Source organism: Artibeus jamaicensis, unplaced genomic scaffold (genome assembly GCF_021234435.1).
Source record: "Artibeus jamaicensis isolate MK-2021 breed Jamaican fruit bat unplaced genomic scaffold, CSHL_Jam_final contig_889, whole genome shotgun sequence".
Lineage (NCBI taxonomy): Eukaryota > Metazoa > Chordata > Mammalia > Chiroptera > Phyllostomidae > Artibeus > Artibeus jamaicensis.
Window position 1 is genome coordinate 4,945,050 of NW_026522005.1, and position 20,930 is coordinate 4,965,979.

Here is a 20,930-nt window from a genome sequence, read left to right on the forward strand (position 1 = left end):
CATTAAAAATGGCATCATTGGAACAGATATCCTGACACTGTAAGTACAGAGTAACATACCATGAAAACTATTAATATGCCCCCGCGTCCCTGCACTGCCTGGGTCCGGCCGCCTATCTCTGGACCTCCCACCCTCCGATTTCATGGCTGGCTATTCTAACAGGCATGGGGGTTACTGGAGGCCACAGATACTTTAGGGAGCTGATCATGTATCTCTCCATCAGTCCATGTTTCAAGACTCCCCAAACTGCTTGGACTGTAATGAGAATGCACGTGTGCATAAATTATTTGTGTCCTGAGGAAGGGGAGGGAGAGAAGGAACTCTACCTCAAGCCAGAAGTATGTACCTTCAAAATAGTTAGGATAATATTATACCATTGTTTTTTTTACTAAGAATACTTTTATTGGTTTATAAAGTATATAAACATTTTATGAAAATATCCTTTATAAGAAAAATAGGAGAACAAGTAAAAATAAAAAACTACCACATGGAAATTATGTCTGATTCCCCTCCTTCATTTTAGAAGTGAGAGAAATGATAGCTACAGTCATGATAACTTGCAAAAGGATTCCTTCAAGTTTTTCAGTTTTTCTTAATAAAATGGCATCAGTTACTGAAAGCATTATGACCTTTGTTATGCTACATGTACTGATAGAAAATGTGAATAGTACAAAGTTCATTATATATAATACAAGGTTTTAATATATTACATTTGTTTCTACATAAACAGACTATAAATATATGTGCCATAGCATGTTTTATAGTCATGGTTCCCAGCATGTCACACTATGGTACCAAACGAAAAATACATTTTGTTTTGTTTTGTTTAAAGGAAAAGAACAAAGGCAGAAATCAGTAGAAATAGCTTTACATGTTAAAAGTCTACACAATCCAATAATATTGTTATAACTTTGGCTATAAAATAATTTTGAAATCTGACTAAATTATCCAGAGAGAGGACAAACCAAATCGGCTTTTACTAGGGTGCAGAGGCCAAATGACTAAAATACTGGCTAGGTGGGGGCAAGGGCGGGGGCTGGCACGGGGCGAAGGAACCACTGAGGGACTCCTTCCCGGAGCCTCGACACCACAGCTTGACGCCGAACCCGCTGCATTCAGGCTGACACATCCCACAGGGACAGATGTGTGAGTATTCATCCCCAAGAAGCCAGAAGCTGGTGTGTACAGTCAGAATTCTTCCACACGACAGGGAGCCTCTGTCTGAATGTCCTTTCTTTGTGGCGTCTGAATAAAGGATCAGCCTGGGAGCCAGGGAGCCAGAGCTGCATCATTTCCTTCCTGGGGCTTGGCCAGGAGACACGTAAGAGTCCGGAAGGAACTCTCATTAGGAGTCGGAAACAGCACAAGGAACTCTCATTTAGCCCAACTGGGAAGAGCACGCAACCTTCTAAAACCAGTAACCTCGTCTGAAGCCTTTACATTGCCTCACGGCCCCCATGCCCACCTCCACTGGAGCCTACACAATGCCTTTGCAGGCTCCAGTACACTCTCAAAGGAAGCCGGCATCTTCCTTTCCATCGGTCCAAACCTCACACGTCAGACTTGGCTCAGGGCCCACATCCTAAACAAAGCTTCTTAGATGGACTCGGCCCTAAAGGTCTTTCTCATCTTCAATAGCAAAAGCACTTCCATTGCCTGGATTACCTAGTTTTACAGAGGTGTCAACTCCCCAGGTATAGCTACATCTTAGAAGATGAAGCCATTTCTTGAACTTCTTCTGTTATAACCTGTGGGGAGACCCACAATAGGGAGTATCATACATGTTTTTCAAATAAATGAAAAAGAGAGTAAGGTCAACAACGGGAGAAGACACGAACACATTCCTGGGTCACAAGCATCTTGTCAGGAAATGCCTAGGGGACCGGCTCCCTGCAGTCTGAGATCCATTTTTTTTTAATGAAAATCAAATGTGGCTACTTCCTGGTGGTGGAAAGAACAACACTTGAAAATCTGAGCAGCACCTCTCATGAGATTTCCAGAAGTGAGGGACTTGGGTGCCTCCTTTTAAATAGGAGGGAAGCTCAACGCAGTCCCAGAGTCAGGCTGGAGAATCTGAGCTGCGCTGCCAGCCTGCGGCACAGGCTCCATCAGCTTCAACAGTTCTGCCTCCTCGCTGGAGTACACGGTGGTGTCCGCGTCATCGGAGTGATACCCGGACTGGTAGCCACTGGTCTGGTTGGAGCCTTCAGATGCCACAGACTCTTTGCTTTTGCTGGGCATCAGTCCACTGTGGGGAAAAAATGTAACCACAAGAGTTGGCAGAGAGAAGGCAGTTCTTGTGCTTCTTACCCTAACCCCCTTCCCGACCCCATGTGGGCTGTAATCTCCCTGGAGACACCAGCCCCTATCTCTCCCACTCGTTAATCAACGTATCAGGTTTACTCAGACAATGTCTATTTTCAGGTACTAGCATGAATTTGTTCTTTCAGATAAGTCCTCTTATTCAGGTCCAAGTCTTTCAAGCCTGAGATGAGATGAAAGGCAGCTCTCCTGAGTTATGCAAAGGCTCCAACCAATGGAACATTTTTATGGCCTTACAGATTGACAAGTTTGTATACAATGATAGGAGCCAAAGGGACTCTTTCATGATATGAAAGAAAATTGGGATGTTCTGAAGTCCACTTGTGCCTTCCCCAAACTGTCAATTAGAGGATTGCAAGGCATGTGTATGGCATCAATAAAATTCTCAAGCAATGTTAAACTTTAATAAGTTGTGTGTGTGTGTGTGTGTGTGTGTGCAACCAAGCCAGACATTTCAGAAACTGCTTTTGCACTGATCAGAATCACGTTCTTTGGAAAGACTGAGGATTTGGATCACTCGGCAGCAAGAAGAGAATGCTCTCAATGGTGTTGGCATCATGACAGACGGTAATCGTGTCAAAGCTTAGAAGTGCAGGCTCTGCTGAACCAAAGCTTTAGGATTTGCACTTCTTGAATCATTCTGAGATGTGGGTTTTTTCCCTTTAATAAGTGCTTTACTAAATTATTCATATTAAAAATTGCAAAAGGGATTTTATTAACTCTGTGCTCATATATGGTTTAAAAGTTATTTCAAATCACTAGAAATTTTTCTTCCAATCCAACCACAATAAAAATAATTTAGTGTCTCAAGCAATGGCATGGTAATTACCACACAGTCATTGCTCTATGGATATATTTTGAATCAGTGAATAAAGCGTGATTAGCTTTCACAATGTCTTACCTTAGGTTTAAGGCAAACAAAATAGCATAATGGAGCATTTTAATGTTTTTTTCAACATGAACATCAATAACCCATGGGTTATTGACTTAGACTATAAGTAGATCAAAATCTTCTCTATTCTTACCTAGAGTGAACCCACTAGCAAATAAATAATTATTCTGCATCCTACTATTTTTTTAATTTTTAAATATTTTGGTTATTCTATTACAGTTGTCCCAACTTCCCCCCCTTGGCCCTCCTGTATCCAGCCCACTCCCAGCTTCTATAGTCATGCATCCTATTTTTTTTATAAATTCAAACTTTCATTTATTTGTAAAGTCATAGCAGGTATAGCTATTCAAAGCAACTACAAATTCCTATTGAACCTCATGGAGAAAATGATATTTGAAACATAGTATTTTTTCTACAATTAAGTAAGGTGAGCTCAGCCAATAATATTTAAGAATCTAAACAAGTAGCTATTGGCTTGCTTATATATTTTACTTCTTCTCAAGAACAGACACATCTTTTATGCACAGGTTTGAAAATTCTTCAGGGATCACATCCAATGACCTCTTTGTTATTTAACCAGTACCAGACAAATCTCGTAAAAATCCTCTGATTCAGTTAAAAAAATTTTTAGACCTACACTTAATTGTTTAAGTTCTTTATTAGTTTGATGTAAATTTGCCCAGCTAATGACACAAAATAGAAAAGCTCTGCACCTGCACCAAAAATCCTAAATTCCTTCCAAAAATTCCCATTGAAATTAGTCTTTTCCATTTGGCTGAGCCTTACCTAAAAGATGGAGATAATTTGGTTTTGTCTTCCAAGGTTTTCAGCTCCTCTGATGCAAGGACCATACCACTGTCCGTCTGGTTGTCCTTTTTAAGAGATAATGAGATGGCACAGGTGATTGAGTGTGTGCATGGACCAATTACTTAATTAAACTGACTTCTTAACCCACCTATCAGATAACTCAATTCCAATGTTCTGCAGAGGGAGGTAAAGGGATTAGAACCAGGAACTGTGCAAGCTGTAAGAGTAAGTTCATAGAAGCAGACCCAGGCCAGAAAGAAGACAGGAATTTAGGAAGAAGAAGCTGAGGGACCCATTTTCATCCTTCTTTTCCCTTGATAGTATTTACACTTGAGTGGAATTGGACATGAGGGTAGAGTACCTTGAATTTGTACCAGGGGCTTTCCTTACAGAATAAGTTTCATTTCAGTAGCGACCCCATGACACAGACCCTCAAGGAAAGCCTTATAATTTGCCTCAAGTCTCTAATGCTTAGGCTAATATTTATTTAGCTAGTGTTTCATCTTTTGTATAATTTTTAAGACTATTTTTAAAAGATGTACTTACATCTGGGATTACTTTTACTTCTGGTTCTTCCAGTGGGATATCTTCAAATGTTTTTACACTCACAGGCCGGCTCTTTCGCTTACTATTCTGCAGATACTGACTGCAAAAGGAAAAATATTTATATTTTAGTGGTGGTATATTTGGCTGCAGATACCACAAGTGATACCTAAGTTCATTATCTTTCAACCACAAGTTTAATAGTGACCTTCAAAACATCCTTTAGAAAAAGAAAAACAAAACAAAAGTCTTTCTCTGCTAGCACACACTGAAGGCTTAATTTCCTGTGAAAGTCCATTTAAAAGTATAATATAAATGAGGAGCCTAGATGAGCCCCTTTTTTTTTGAGTTGTGCTTCTGAGGTCCAGGGCTGGACTAAAGACAACAACAGCAAACTAAGTAATCAACTGCCCTCTGCTTGTTTTCCTGATTGCATGAGACTCTTCCACTGAGTTCTCGACATGTTACCCAGTGTTTCACATCTGCCGAGCTGTCTCCTAGGAGAGTTTTTCTGAGTAATGTTCACAAAGCAAACATCCAATGGAAGATGGGTGAAGGACACCCCTGTAGATCTCACTGACTCTCACTATAAAATGCTGAAGTCAGCAGGATCTGAAGACAATCCCCTCCATCTGCATGTAATAAAGGCTTGGTGTGTAGACGGGGGAGGGGCTGAGTCTCACTATCCCCTATTTTCAGCCCACAGAGTTGTTGGTCTTAGGAAAGGGCAGTGGTCCAAGGGCCATGAGATATTCTGTCAATTTCAGAGTCTACACAAGCTTGGGAAACTCATAAATATTCCTGTGCCTCTTTTGCCTCATCTTTAAAATGTATTGGCCATAACTTTCCCTCCCTAAGTCAGAAGGATGAATGAGGACAATGAGAGTGGTAAATAAATGGCAGGTGGTAAGTGTTCTTAGAAAGAGTGATGTTCCATCAACCAAACCTTGTTGTCCTCCTTTCTATTCAAAGGGTGCCAGTTTCCTGCAGGAGTCCAAACAGGACTTGTCAGACCACATATCACCTGTGTCCAGGGGGCGCTCCTTCCCTTTCCTGTGACTTTAGGTGGGCCTGAGTGACTTGGTTAAAATCACTAATGGCCTAAGTGGAGAGCAGGAAAGTCCTTTTCACAAGAACAGACAGAAAATTCACTCTTCACTCTCTTCCCAGTGTACTTCTCAGCACACATAGTCTTCTGGACATGCTAACTTGTGTTTCCTTGTGTTTTCCGTGAATGACTAGAGTGAGGACTCACTTGGGCTGAAGGTAGAGAATGGAAACTGTGTCTCCCACCCCTGCCCCAGGAAGTGGGTTCCTCTTCCCACAGAGAAAAGCCAATGAAGTTCACCGGTGACATCCTCACTCAGAAAACTCCACAAGAAACAAGACAAGATACACAAGGGGAGAGGAAAAGCCCTCTTCTCCTAAGTTCAGTCCCTAAAAGTGGCAGTTACTAAAACCTACTGGTAGTGTAGTTGATCATTCATTCACTCACTCATTCAGCAACCCCTTCCTTAGGCCAAGCACTGGGCACAATGCTCCTCAACCACTGTTTTGTGGCATCTTCACAAATGGTACCTCTCTAGGGGAGGATATCATCATCCCAACTTCAGATGACAAATTGAGGCACAGAGAGGTTAATGAACTTGTCCAACAATCACGGAACTGAAATACGTGGATTATAATTTTAGACTATAATGAACAAGCACAGAAGAATTTTAAGCATAAGATTAACCAGCTCAGATATATCCTTTTGAAAGATGACTCCGGGTTGAGAAGGGTAAGATCAGCACCAGTGAGACCAAAGAGGGGTAAATCCCACTTATCTGAGATAAAGAAGGGCAGCCTAACTAAAGAAAGGTGATGCTCACAGGGTTTGGAGAAGTGGATAGATTCAAGAGCTATTCAGGATGTAGAATCAACTAAGGTTGATTATCGTGGGCAATGATTCAGCTACCTTAGAAAGGCCAGCTGCTTGACTTTTGAGCCCAATCACTCCAAAAGTTACATGGCCCTTCACAATTAAAAAAGGTATTTTCATGTTTTATATGCTCTTTCCAAAACTACAGAATAGATTTTGTGTGTGTGTGTTTTAAAGATTTTATTTATTTATTCCCAGAGGAGAAGGGAAAGAGAAAGAAAGGGAGAGAAACATCAGATTAGTTGCCTCTCAAACACCCTGCACTGGGGACCTGGCCCACAACCCAGGCATGTGCCCTGGCTAGGAACCAAACCAGTGACCATTTGGTTTGTTAGCTCGTCCCCAATTCACTGAGCCACACCATCCAGGGCAGTGTTTTATTTCTCATTTGAAGATGAGGAAGCTAAGCTTTAGGGAGGAAACAGCTAGAACAGAGACTTGAGCTTTGGTCTTAGACACTAAAGCCCATGCAGATAATTATTTGGTTGTTGTTGGGTTTTTTGTTTTGCTTTGTCTTGTTTTCTTTTACCCTACTCCATATTGACTCGCTTAGAAAAGTATCAGGAAGGAAAAAGAAGAAAGCAGTGGGTTGATTATTCAAGTTTTCATTAAGCACCTAGTATGTGCACAGCACTGTTCTCTCCTCTATGTGACCTGACTATGTGATGAGAGGAGGTGGGGAGAAGAGGATATGTGGAGTGTAGGTTAGGCAAAAGATGGAGAAAAGACAGTTTCGCTTCCAGCTGCCTAATATCAGAGCCAAATTCAGGGACCTCTAGCCGAAAGCATCACTCTACAAGGAACATTTAGTCATTACCAACAATTAACCAAAATGAAGAAAATGCTCTGTGCCAAAACCTTTTTCTGGGAGAGAATTGAAAAGAAATTTTTGATAAGTTGCTTGGCGTGAGACATGAAACTCCCAGGGAAAATGATGGAGTGACCGCAGATGGTCCCCAAACTGCCTTTGAAGAAAGATGAGTGCAGTTAATATGTGTTTTCTTGCAGGAAGCATGCAAACTTGGGGCCAGAGCTGATCCTCAGGGAAATGAGAGAAAATGCTAAGTCTAGACACCAGTGGTCCTTCCTCCCCACCTTTCCCCTGCACACCTCTCAGCTCCTCTCTAAATAAATGCTGAACACATATTTTTTAACCAGGCAACAAATCATCAGGTTGGCTCCCACAGTGATGTCTCTGTCCAGCTCTATAAAGCAATGGAATTGAAAATTAGAAGGAGGGAGCAAGTGAGAACAACTTCTCGGCTTTTCTACTTGACTGGCAACACGGAAGAGGAGAAAACAAGTCTGCCTGGCACACCCCGGCCTCGTCTCTGTCTCCCCAGGGAAGCAGACCCACAGAGAGCATCAGAATGAAGTATGTCATATGCAGATGCCTGGATCATGCCTCTCCTTTAGCCCAGATGATTTAAAGGTGACTGTGGAGTCTTATTGTTATAAGAGGAGAAAAGGTGGAGGTGGTTGGGAAGGAGTGCAGACAAAAGATTCCAATTTCCATTTTATTTTTCAAATTGTGGCTGGATAAAAGAGAAACTGAACTGGAAAGACCAATTCAAAAATCACAGGAAGAAAATAGAAGCCAGGCCTGTGTTCGGAGTGTGGTGTCACATTTGTCCACGCTTCTGGGGATAAATGTTAGCAGCCCTGTCTCAGATCCAGCATCGAATTTGGCACTTCCATTACACAAACATGACTTCATCGACTCTCAGCACCATGTGCAAAGTGCCCGAGTGAGCCAAGACACTCCCGACTTGGGTCCTCATTCCACCTGGTCACTGAAAACCCAAGGAGCAGAGCTCATGATCAAATGGCTTTCTGATAAAGGAGGAGGCAATAGTGTTGTGGGAATAATTACTGCACCAGAAGGCCAGCTGAACTTGAACTAAGATTTTTTAACACGGGAGTGGAACTGTAGGCTTTCATTCCATGACTCTTTCTCTCTGATAAGCCCTCTTTGGTGTGGAAGAAAATGGCATCGAGTTCAATATCAGAGAAAATGAAATCATTCTGGGGATGTAAATGTAAGCAGCTCACATAAGAGCTATCATCTATTGAGAGCTCCCTAAATGCCAGGCACTTAGAAATTCATTATATCAGTAATTCTCACAACAATTACTCTGAATGACACCAGTGACCTCACCTGGGTTGCAGTGAAGACCTGCCCCAAGCCACACAGCTGCTGAAAAGCTTACCCGGGAGTGGGAGCCACTTCTATATGACTCAAAATCTGGATACTGTGTTCCCCCAGGTAATCACTCCAAACCTCATGTTCAACATCTACGTCCTAAAAGATCACACTTTCTACCTTGCTTAACACAGAGTTATCATGTGGGCAAAATCTGATAATATAAGGAAAAGCTCTTTGAAAAATGCCCAGAGTTCTTGACAAAATGGAATAGGCGGTTCACATGTTGCCTCCAGCCACTCTGAGCTTTCTTCTGGCTCATAACAGAGTTCCTGCTGCCCTGTGTGGTCGATGCCACAACACCGACTGCTCAGGCTGCCTCCTCACCTGCTACGTGGCAACCCGGCCAAGTGCTCAAAGGCCTGCCCCTCCCTGCAGCCACAGCATGCTCCAGAGGGCATCCTGGGCCATGGCCGTCCGGGGGTCCAGTTACAGAAGGAAAACACCCAAAGGGGTGTGAAAAGAAACAAAGCCAAGGGAAGTAGTCCCAAGTAGAACAATGTGGTCTTCGCCATCCTTCCATGCTTAGAAAAAGGCAATTTTAACATCATAATGTAGTAAACCAACTTTTTCCTTATGCACAGGTGCTGGGAGAGAGAAAAAAGGAAGCTGCCTTCAGAACCCTTTTAGAAATCAGGGAAGGGCTGCAGTGCACATGTTTTAAATAAGCCCAGAAGCCTCATTATATTAATAAAACCCTGAACATCAGACTTGGGCGGGGCTTCTGAAGATGTGCTGTCCAGTCTGATGCAGGGCACATCCCCGTGGCTCGCTGTCTCCTCGCCCCAGAGGCACAAGTCTGTTTTCACAGATGCCTAGAACTCTTCCTTCCCAAATCGTTCCAACCTACTTAATTCACATTAATAAAAGAGTACATGGGGATCATTTAAATACAGATGTCTTTGTAAAATCGGTCTCTTTTTCTGGAGATTAACAAACTATGGCATTCCAGCTATTTGCAGCTGCAGGGCTTAAAATTCTGAAAGGAAGCGCTATGGCAGCAATGTGGGCCACAGATGGAGGAAACACACCTACCCGGCCCTCTTCGAGGGGCGCTTCTCTTTATGTTCGTCTCAGGGCTGTGGCTATGTACAAGGGGGATGCAGCAGTTTTATAAAACGTCTTCCTCCCACCCCGCTCCCCAAGCTGACCTTGAGGCCCAACCGCCGGGGGGATGTTGGCCATAGACAGTACCTGATTCCTGCTGTGTTGTCATAATGGAATTTGGGGTCACACACTTCCTCTTCCTCCATACAGGAAACAGGTGAGGTGGGCAGAGAGAGTCCAGAATCCTCTTCCATGCTCAAAGTCTCTGATATGGGAAGAACAATGTAGTCTTTGCCATCCTGAAACAATAAACACAGAGTGCTATTGTTATGGCTTCAGTGCTTCAAGGGCCTTTTCATGAGAAACAAAGGGCAAGGGGCCTTCTTGGTCAGGGGGTGTGTTGCCTTCATATCTGAAAGGTAAAACTTTAAGACAACATTAAAAATGGCTTGTCAAAAAACAAAAGGGCACTTGAAAGGGATGTGTGCCTGAAAGTATATTAAAGGAGTTCATGAATAGGGAGATGGGCGAGGGGACACAGAACACTGCGGCCACAGCAAAGACCAAGCAGGCTTGGTCACGGACGCAGCGACAGGGCGCACGGAGCCCCGCAGAGCTGAGAAACTATCCACATGAGCCAGGTCCTTCAAAGGACGTGTCAACCAGGGCTGGCCTGTGGATTTCAAGGCAATGGAAAAGCTGATGATGGTCTAGAGAACAGCAATAAACGTGCAGGAAAAATGGGTCTTCTAAAATAAAAGGCGGCACGACTTAACATTATTTCATCAAAAGAAAGAAATGAAGGGCAAGATGATACCTTTAAATGTTTGGAAGGTTCGCGATAAAAACAGATTTGACCCACTGTCCCCCAGCTGTTCAAAAGAAAAGCGGGAGGAAATTGGCTTCCATTCACTGTAGTAAGAGGTGTTGACGGGAGATTAAATAACTTTCTAGTGGCGAAGGCTACAAGTCTAAAATCCTCCTCTGGAAGTTATGGGGGCCTGGGATTTTATTGGGGAAAAATAAAGCCATCTATTTTGCAGGGTTCAGATGTGTTTTTGCCTGCAGAATATATTAAAAGTTCCCTGAAATTCCATCCATTATTGGTATTCTTTGGATCAACTAGTTGGGCAGTGTTGATTTGAACTTCAGAAGAGCATCTGAAGACTTAACAGAAAGAAACATCATTAAGACTAAGAGTGGTCTGCTCCCAGGTTATTAGAATTAGAATCTCATCTGTCTCAAAGGGTAAGTATAGCTTTGAAAAAAACACTCCTGCTCAGATCGGGAAAACTATATCTTCTTATTCGGTGGCTGAGAGAACAGCACGGTGGCCGTGACAAGATGTAGTCAGCAGAGGAGTCCTGACACCTGAGTAGTCTTTTAAGAAGCTTCTTGAATGGAGGTCACAAACCTGCTGAGCATTCGCTTGTAGCAGATTCCCCAAGTGTTCTACCAGCTCTGAAAACGTGGGTCTCTGACTCGGCTCCCCGTGCCAGCAGTCCAGCATGGTCTGGTACCTAGAGAAACACCATATTGATGGATTAATAGTAAATAATAAATAATTTAATATTTAATAAACAATACAGTGTTATTTGATATTAATACATATTTTAATATGTAACATTAAATATTAAATCATGCCTAGAGGCATTAATTAACTGCCTCTTTCCTCCTGATCCAAGGCTGAAAGTACGCACTTGAATAAGCAAATGTTTGCAAAGAGTCCATCAGGAGGCAAGATGTTAAACAGGGAATCATAGGACATTTGCAGCTTCCCTGCACTGGGAGCTTCAGGTGTGTACAGAGAGGAAAATTGCAGATCAACACTTCATAAAAACTAACTGGACAGTATAGATAAAATGTTGAATGTCATTTCAAGAAGAGATTGCTCAGGGCTTGAAATTATCAAGGAAGGACTACAAGAAAGAGGTAGGGCACAAACTGAGCCATGAAGGAGGAGTTTACAATGACAAGTCTTTTCAGCAGGGAGCAAAGAAAGAGAATAAAATGATACTTTTAAAGGCTCACATTTCTGGTGTGGTGTAATCTGGGGCCCTCATCCTAGTTCCTTCTTTCAATCGCCTACAAAATTCCTCATCAATCTTTACGCCAGGATAAGGAGAAGCACCTAAAATAAAACAGGAATGGGATGTCTGTTATTTGATTTGATTTGCTCTTATAGGAATCCCTGAATCTGATTCTTGAACATATTGATCATCTATACATTTTTTTCTTCCTCCCCTTCTTTTCTTTTTTAGGTTTTACAATACAAAGCTTGCAAGTTTCCCTCAATAAAGGTTTAATACAAGACAGGGAAAGGAGTATTGGGGGTCACTAGCTGTTACCATTCTCTGTGGAGTCTAGATGGAAGGACCAAGAGAGATGACTCACCTAAGGAAAATATTTCCCAGAGCAAGACACCAAAAGACCACACATCACTCTGAATTGTGTACACTCTGTCAAAAATCGTTTCTGGGGCCATCCATTTCAAAGGGAGGCGTGCCTAAGAGGGTAGAAGACAAGGAATCAGCTTCCAACTTGGCAAATTTCTGAAGAAAAACACTTCCTTTACTCCTGAACGCAGGCTCTGATGTTTGCTAAGAGGGGTTTGAATTCTGCCACTTAAGAGGTCACCGGGTTCATCTTTGAAACTTACATCTCCTTTTCTGACATAATCTGGGTCTTTATAAATATCCCGGGCCAAGCCAAAGTCACAGATTTTAACCACGTTCTTCTCCGACAAGAGGATATTTCGTGCCGCCAGGTCTCTGTGGATACACTGCAGAAAAAATCGTGTGTGTGTTAGGTCTCAGCACAGCTGATCTTTTCTACATCTGTCATGACCTCATGCTCTAAAAAAAACCCACATTAGAAAGCCAACTGATTAACAAGCACTGGGTTAATATCTTTTATCAACACTTCAGGGGAAAAGTCTGAGTTTTGTTGAGATGCACATCTGCTTATTCTATAAACAGACCCAGTCTTTGGAGTTAAATAATTAAGTTATAGTATGATGAGGGAGTCGTAAATAGACTTCTCTTGGACACAATTAAGAATGTGTTTCTGGTCACATCCACACATCCCTTTTGCCTGGCTCCATATACAGTTGAAACATGTTATTCTAAGGGACGCCCCAGAATGGGATTTATTTTGAATGAATGCACGGAAACCAGAAACAAGGGTTCCCACTGGTTTGTTGGTTTCCCCATTCCATATGTAACTGAAGCTGGACTGGCTCTGATAAACAGTTCCCAGTGGGGCTCATCCTGTTTTCAAAGTGGGGGATTATCATAAAGGTCTATTAAAGCCATTGCAGCTTCTCACTAGCCAGGCTGATTCCCTGGTGCAATATAAAGGAGAACCAACTCTCCTTGGCTTTTTTTTCTTTTCTTTTCTTTTCTGCTCCCCTATCTCCCTTCTCTAGGTCCCCCAACATCATCTAACTTCCTACTGCTACACAGCTTTAGCTCCACCTCATAGAATTGTGAGAGAGTAAGTCAAGGGGGACAATTTCGAATGAATGAAAGGCTTTGACGAGAATTCTCAGGTCAGTGTAGAGGTGATCACCTGAGCCGAGCATCCCTGACCACCCACACCTCACATCTGGGAAGCGCTTTCCTCTGAAGGAGGCACATTTAAAAACACGTTGCCTAGCATGACTGAGCAAGACAGGAGGTTCCCAAAAAGAGACAACCCTTCATACTTTCTTACCAACCTAAGAGCTTCCGTCATTAGCCCAACAACCAGGTGGTATTCAATTAAGCAGGGAGAGCTAAAGGATCTTTAGCTTTCTTCCCCAGTCACTGAAAAGAACCCTGACTAAATGGCAGGCTGTGGCCTTAAAAAAAGTGATTTAAAAAACTTAGGATCTCCAAGAAGGGCAAAGAGATTTTTCTCTTCGACAAAATCCTATGAGACTCCACCTCTCTCCCATCCCTGTAGGAGAAAGAAGACAAGAGCGCCTGGCAGGAATATCTCAGATTCTGAAGCTCCAAAACCTAAGATGAGCTTGCAACCTCAGGAAAATAAACAGGTTAGGGGTGTTGCTCTGATTTAGAAGCAAAGAAGCAAAAAATAATAAACTCCAAAACTCTTTGTCTTTCTTCCCCCAGCAGGCTGCAACAGGTGTGTTTTGTCAAACTACAATTTTTCTTGAAATTTAATTTGAATTTTTCTTGCTTAATGTCAAACCATCCACTATCCCCTTTTCCAGAACGGTGGCTTGAATCAACCGTGCTCCCTCTGGGGTGTTTACAACCTTCCGAATATTTGTAACTTGTCACGTCCCCACCTCAGCCTTTGTTTGGCCTACTTTTCTAATTTTAGCTCTTTAGTCTCTCTCATCTGAAGCCTGTCCTTCCTGGTTTCTAATTATACTACCAACACATGTTTTTTGATGGACGGTGATGAATGTAAAAGTAAATTAAAAATAGACTTACACCAACATATCCAGAAGGCTCAACCCCTCACGTCTTCTAGGTCATTGCTCAAATGTCACATTATCTTATAAAGTCTCCCATGTCCACTTTGTTTAAAGCTGACATACACAGACACAAGAGCATGCACACACAAACACACCACTCCTGTATACTCCATTACCTTTCTTGCTTCATTTTCCCCGCAGTGCTTACTCCCATCTAATCTACTGTGTATTTTACTTGCTGGTATTTACTGTTTGCTCCTCCCCACAGAATGTAAACTCCATGAAGCTGGAGAGTTTTGTCTGTTTGTTCACGCAGTATTCACACACTTAGTGTTTAGAAGACCGCTTCCAGTTCATGGGCGCTCAATAATCAAAGGCTCAAGAATCACAGAAATTAATTTCATGAAATCCTTATACCACCTTAAGGGAGCAGAAACGGGGGTCTTCCCTATAGAATTCTTTTAATATTCCCCAGACTTGTGAATGAATTACAGTGCCAAGCAAACACCAGCGCCTGGCACCGGAGATCTTATTTCTAAATCTGTGAACCTCGAAGAGACTTTGTTTTCCCTTGAGCTCTCTTACCTTCCGAGATGCCAAAAACTCCATGCCCTTAGCCACTTGGAAGCTGTAACAGATGAGGTGCTCCAAGGTCAGGAAGTTTTTGTACAGGTCTTCAGAAGCTGCAAGAAGATCCAGGAGTAGAGAGATCAGTATTTCCAACAGAAACGATTTATTTGTAAGTTTTTTTGAATAGTCTTCATTTGAGAACATGAGAGTTAAATTCAGGAAATACAAGCAGAAAGAAAATGCCTCTATGTTCTGTAAATTTGCTGAAAAACAGTATTATTAGCCTTCATCATACTCCTTAGCAAAAATATTAGTTCTTCCATTTCAGCCAGATTGAACCAGTGAATCCAGGAGACAGAATAGAGGTGAAATTGGCTGAGATAACAGGGTGAAAGAGAAGTTGTTCAAATTTACTGTTTTAAACTTGTTTTTTTTCCATGTACCCAGAGGGATAAACAATAGTTTCATATCAAGAACTCTAAAAATAAAACAACAATATTCAGGGTCACTGAATCTTTTCTCTTCAGGCTTTGTCCTAGGACAAACAACAAAGGTCAAATTATAATCTACAACGGATAACTAAAAATACCAGAAACAGATTTACTTCTCTCACTTTCAAGATCAGAAAGTGCTACAAATGCAGTAAATCTGGCCTAGGAGGTTGCTTTTTCTCCTTCGAGAAGTGAATGAGGGAATGCAGGAACATGAAGACAAATGGTGAATTTCGTAAACTGGTGGTATGTACCTCCATGAAACTGGTACAAATAACCACTAAGACATTCATGTGTGTTTCAACATGATCTCTTCATTTTAGTCAGATAGAATAAGACATGGCTTATTTGCTGGAGTCAAATACCAAAGTACAATGAGTGAAAACTCAGTTGTAATAACTTGGTGTGTATTAGAAACATTTCGAACCATTTCCTCAATGACTTTTTATGCTTAGGGCTGTGGGGCTCTCGGTGAAAAACCTGTGAGAGTGCTTCATTTTCCAAATGAGGAAATGGAGGAAAAATTCGAGGCCAGCACTCCATCTTCTCCGACATGCGAGCCCAGTCCCTTGGGTTTGCAGCTCACCAGCCACCGTTTTAGGAGAGAGACGGACAGGGCCAAGGTGGCTCCACTCAGAGTGGGTCCAGTTCTGTGAAGTCTAGACCACCTCTTCACACTATTCCAGACCACCTTCCAGCCTCACACTGCCCACTAGGCTTTTCAGAGCACGAAGTCAGATTCCAGTACTATCTATGGCCTCGTATCCAGGGAAAGAGAAGAGAGTTCTTCCACTATTTCATGATCGGATTATTCTAAGCTCATGCCTCACGAGGAGCCAGGTGTAAGGAAGCCCTAGCTCTGCCTCCATGGAGCGCTCTCTGCTCCTTCTGGGGGAAGCAGGTAGATAGTGTATCTCGAAGTTCGAGGAAGTCCTGGAAGTTAGGCTGGGAGTGTAGCACCACTCAGAAAGAACCCTAAAATATCATCGGAAATATGACCAGATAAAGAAAAGTGTATTTTCCAAGACACCTCTGAGGAAGTATGGTTGGAAGCAAGACTTGATAAGCCATTTAGGGTGGGGGAGAAGTAAGAGATGGCCCTTACAGTGCCTTGGAGAAGGTTGGGTATGATGAAGTGAGGACTTCTGTTGGGCTGGTGAAGTAAGCAATGTGGGGCTGAACTGCCTGGGGCAACCAGGAGACTAAGCAGCCCCCAGAGCGCCTTCTCTGCCCTTCTGGAACATAGCACTGAGCCTCTTTTGCTAATAAACACTAAACCAACATTTTAACAGCATTGGCTTGATAGCTGCCAACCACTTAGTTCTCCTGGGGTTCGAGATGGCGCAGGCTAGCCAGGCTCTGTCCTGCAGCCTCGCCCACTGTTAGGCAGAGCTTCCATACTTCCCCTCTGGAGAGACTAAAGGTAGCCAGTCTAGAAATTCGGGTGTCTTTCAAATATTAGGTAGTATCGGACTTTTCCCACAGCAGAATTTCCCATAGCACCCTGTCCCCTTGCCTGTTCCTACGAGAGCATGCATGAGAAAGCAATGGCAGGTACCTTCCTCCTCTTCCACGTCACTGAGGGACTTCTCCTCAACAAATCCAGAGCTGGCTGAGCTCTGGCTGCTGGTGATGCTGTCCAAGCGGCGTTTAGGGTCCATGCTGATTTCCCCGACATATTCTTTCCCTTGACGGAATCGCGCCCCTTTGGTCTATAAAAAAGCACATGAACAAACTCCTTGACTACAAATGGACCTCGAAAATATAGCAAACTTTGAAAACAGTTGTAACTACTTAGAAACAGACCAGAAGGACATCAATGTCAGGATTATGCAGTCTCTAGGCTAAAATTGTGGACAAGTATTTTAGATATAATAGATTTTCTTCCATAAAGCCTCGTTCCTTCTTGAGCTCACAGAGATAAATGCCTTGTTTCAAGTTTCATTCAGACACACTTCCAACATTCGTGTGCTCTCTACAGAGAGATTTCCGCTCCAGGGGACAGAGAATATCCCGAGCTGGCCTTCCTTTCCTTAACCACGCCCACCTTCTCCTCTCTCCAGGTACCATCTATCATGGGTCCATAGATGAAGCCGCAAAAATAAATCACGAGAAGCCTATGTCCACCCAGAAGGTAATTCGAGAAGACCCCTCACAAGTTTTTCACAGAATTTTAACAAAAAAATTAACCTGTACCTTTTTGAGTTTTCCCCCATTTTACAGAGTTGAGGTAGGGAATGTCATACCTTGTAAGGGACAAATTCATTTCTCTTGCCCCTTAAGTAAGTGGACAGGTTTCCAAACTTGCAGAATTCCACAATCACCATGAGCGGGCCTGCAGACAGCACAGCATGTGAGGAAAGGAGGACATGTTTCACTGATGTTTCTCCCTAAGTGTTTGATGTATTTTTCAACCAGAAAATATCATAAAAAAGCTACAACCTTTCACTGGGGACAGGATCATAGAAATCAGCTGGTCATAAGCCACTTATAAGGTAGCCTGGCTTTTTCCAAAAGGCAATTCCACAAGACTGACAAAAATTTTAAAAGAAAACACACCCACTTGCTTTTCAACAGAATCACCTAAGATGAGTCCATTTTAGGGAGACCTTCTGTCGGTGTCTTTTGTTTTCAAGTTTTGGGGGAAGTTTACTTTTCTCATCTAAATACCTGCTACACAAGTAACAGACTATGTCATAGTGCTATGACCTTTTTTTATTCACACGAAGAGCTAGAATAATTTATAGTGCCCATATAACCTCCATGAAATATATTTATACAGGGCGGGACAAAAGTAGGTTTACAGTTGTTTGTATGGAAGATCATACAATAATTCATAAATAATAATACAAGAATCAACCCTGTGGTTTGCATACTCACAACTGTAAACCTACTTTTGCCACACCCTGGATCTGGAAATCTGGCCAAGTGTCCTAAGTTAAGGGAATCAAAGCCCTGGGAGTTGAGCAGTTTCCCTCAAATAGCAGCAGAGATGCATATGCCTGAATCAGGGAACGAGAACCACCCACAGGTACTCACCTCCTGGTTTGGTACAGGCACCTAGAAGATTGACCACATTGAGATGATGGCCAATGTGAATGAGGATCTTGAGTTCAGACATGAGGGCTCGGTGTTCACTATGTGTTGCTCCTTCTGCAAATACAGGGCCAAGAAGGCAATTGTAAATGTGGGCGCTGCCTTAGGAAGACTGATACATCTCTGCAACCTCCTCTCCAGGGATTAATCAACTGTAGCCCACTTTACAGACTAGGTGCATTCCCCTAAAAGTTAAATATAAATTATATTTTCTGGTTCCAAATCAAATTATTCCTTTAAGTGCATTCGGAATGTTTGATATTTAAAAGAATTCATAGTGAAGTCTTTTGCAAGTGGAGAATCCATCTGCAAGTGGAATCATGCCCAGATTCTCTTCTTTTACAAAATTGGATTTTCATATACCACATTTACTATGCTTCTTGGGGCCTGATTACTTCAGTGCTTCCTCGTAAGGAAGCAATACCATGTATTAAATATCCTTGTGTGTTCGGGGCTGTGCTGAAGTTCCCACCAATCTGTGCCAAGCAGGAAACTTAACAAGGGCCAGCTGGTAAGGCCAGTTGGCATATGAGGCTGATGAGGCTAAGACCGTGAATTTGATCCAGTGCCAGCTAATGCCCTTCCCTGTAAGTCACAGACATGGTCCACACCTCAGGTTCTAATGAGCCACCTCAAAATTACATATCCCCTTGGCCACAAAAGAGAATAGGCAAAAGAAGAGAGATGGCTTTGAAATGCACAAGACCTATTGGCAAAAGGTAGGTAGCATCATCTCCATCAATAAAAGCACATCATAATTGGAGCAAAAGGTGCTGTATGCATCATCTCCCCAAATTAAAATGGCAAGACCAGAATTACGTTACTATTAAGATTCACAATTGTTTGCAAAGGTTTTAGTTTTCTAACTATCACCCATAATCCTTTTTTCCTAGCACTACCATTCATATTTTACATATTATTTTTATATGTGAAATCATTACATATTCCAATTATAGGGAACATGGTGTTTTTGTACTCTACTATTTTTACTCATTATATCAAATTTCTCTTCACATTTCTGGATGGTCTATAATTATCTTACCAATGCACCATAATATAGTACAAAATGATTTGTATATAACCAAGGTGGTTTTTTCTCCCTAGAGCCAGGCCACTCAGGACAGTTGTACAAGCTGTGTCCTACACAAGGACTCCCAGGTGAGGTGGAGAAGGAGGGAGCAGACAGCTGAAACTCATCCCCAATTCTGCCTGCCTGGCCATGCACCCTAGCACAAAGCTATAAGAGAATGTTTTTCCAATTTGCACAAAGATATGCAGGTTGACTGAATGCTGGACTGGTGGGCCCACCCAGTCACAGAGCCACTGATAACAAGCTTCTCTTCGTATGTAAAGACCAGATGAAAGAGAGAGAGGGTCACACCACCACGTAACTTTGATTTTTACCTTTCAACATTTTGACAGCCACTGTCTTGCAAGTTGCTGTCTTGTCAATTCCAAAGGCATCTGCTTCAATCACTTGGCCAAAGGCACCACGACCGAGAGGCTTACCTACAATCAACAAAAACAGCGGTGACAACATGGACTTGGGCTATTATACCACCAATGTGATTCGCAGATTCCAACTAAGTAGGGTAACTGCACATCCTAGTTTAACATGGACAGTCAGGTTTACTCCTGGTCCCAGCTTAACTATTTAAGTATCTCTTCCCTTCACCCACCAAATGTCCTGCTTTGGGTAATTATAAGGGACCCTACTTCTAAGTGACTAAAAGGATGATTATTCAAATTCAAGAGATGAAATGCTTTCTGAACTAGAATCCAACCTTTGCATAGACTAGATTCGTCATCATCCTAAAGAAAGAAGAGATGGTCTGATGAGCCCAATATCAAGTCAATATCACTTGAAAGCACACCTAGCTTCAGCCGGTCCCTGGGGAATTCCCATTTGCTGGCATCATAAGGCAGGCGTTCACAGTGTTCGTCCAAGGGGAGTTCATCTGGATCCATGACGATGGACAAGTAGCCTGTCTTCAGTTCCCCTCCATTGGCCTGGAAAGCATTACTCCTTTAAGTGACACACATTCCGTTGTTTGGCTGTTGTTTTGTATGCTTGTTATTATTTTGATAGAAGCCTCATTCCTGATGTCTAATTTTTAAATAAAACTCACAGAGTGTGAGAATAGTCCTATTATCATCCTGTTTCCAGTGTCCCCTCAACTAAATGAGCTCAGAATTAAGTTCTTAAATCTTAATTACACTAGACAGTCCAAGCCCTTTTCTCCTCTAGTGGCTTCTATCAATTAAAGCCCAGTGGTCCAGCCAAAAGAAAATGGGCAAGAATGTTATTGTATTGAAATAAACTGTACTCATTGAGCCCCTAACAATGGGAAGAAACAACTCAAAGAGCCCCAGTCAGCTTTCATTAATCATGAAAACCAAAGTGCATGGGGTGGAAGAGAAATTATTTTGTTACCCGCTTCACAGTCCGTAGAACAATGACAAGGAGTAGCCAGAAGAACATGGCAATCACTGCAGTGCCTACTAGAATAATGACTTCCAAGTTAGTCTTTTCCTGGGCACCTGGAAAGACACAATTGAATGAACATCAACCGTTGGAGACTCACACCTTTTGATGTAAGATGACAAAGTTC

General features: G+C 42.4%; 1 protein-coding gene across 1 annotated transcript in view; it reads right to left on the reverse strand.

Annotated features, from left to right (window-relative positions):
* Nucleotides 1-679: 679 nt before the first annotated feature.
* The window catches only part of KDR (kinase insert domain receptor), a 43,609-nt gene continuing 23,358 nt past the window's right edge, over nt 680-20,930 (reverse strand). Inside the window, exons 16-30 of the mRNA XM_037139450.2 lie at nt 20,753-20,859; nt 20,193-20,328; nt 19,723-19,827; nt 18,262-18,375; nt 17,469-17,557; nt 16,781-16,934; nt 14,747-14,844; nt 12,395-12,517; nt 12,130-12,241; nt 11,767-11,866; nt 11,150-11,255; nt 9,883-10,034; nt 4,568-4,667; nt 4,001-4,086; nt 680-2,248 (exon numbers count right to left, since the gene is read on the reverse strand). Of these exons, the coding sequence (XP_036995345.2) occupies nt 2,026-2,248; nt 4,001-4,086; nt 4,568-4,667; nt 9,883-10,034; nt 11,150-11,255; nt 11,767-11,866; nt 12,130-12,241; nt 12,395-12,517; nt 14,747-14,844; nt 16,781-16,934; nt 17,469-17,557; nt 18,262-18,375; nt 19,723-19,827; nt 20,193-20,328; nt 20,753-20,859 (1,805 nt within the window). The 3' untranslated portion in view covers nt 680-2,025. The remainder of the gene's footprint in view (nt 2,249-4,000; nt 4,087-4,567; nt 4,668-9,882; nt 10,035-11,149; nt 11,256-11,766; nt 11,867-12,129; nt 12,242-12,394; nt 12,518-14,746; nt 14,845-16,780; nt 16,935-17,468; nt 17,558-18,261; nt 18,376-19,722; nt 19,828-20,192; nt 20,329-20,752; nt 20,860-20,930) is intronic.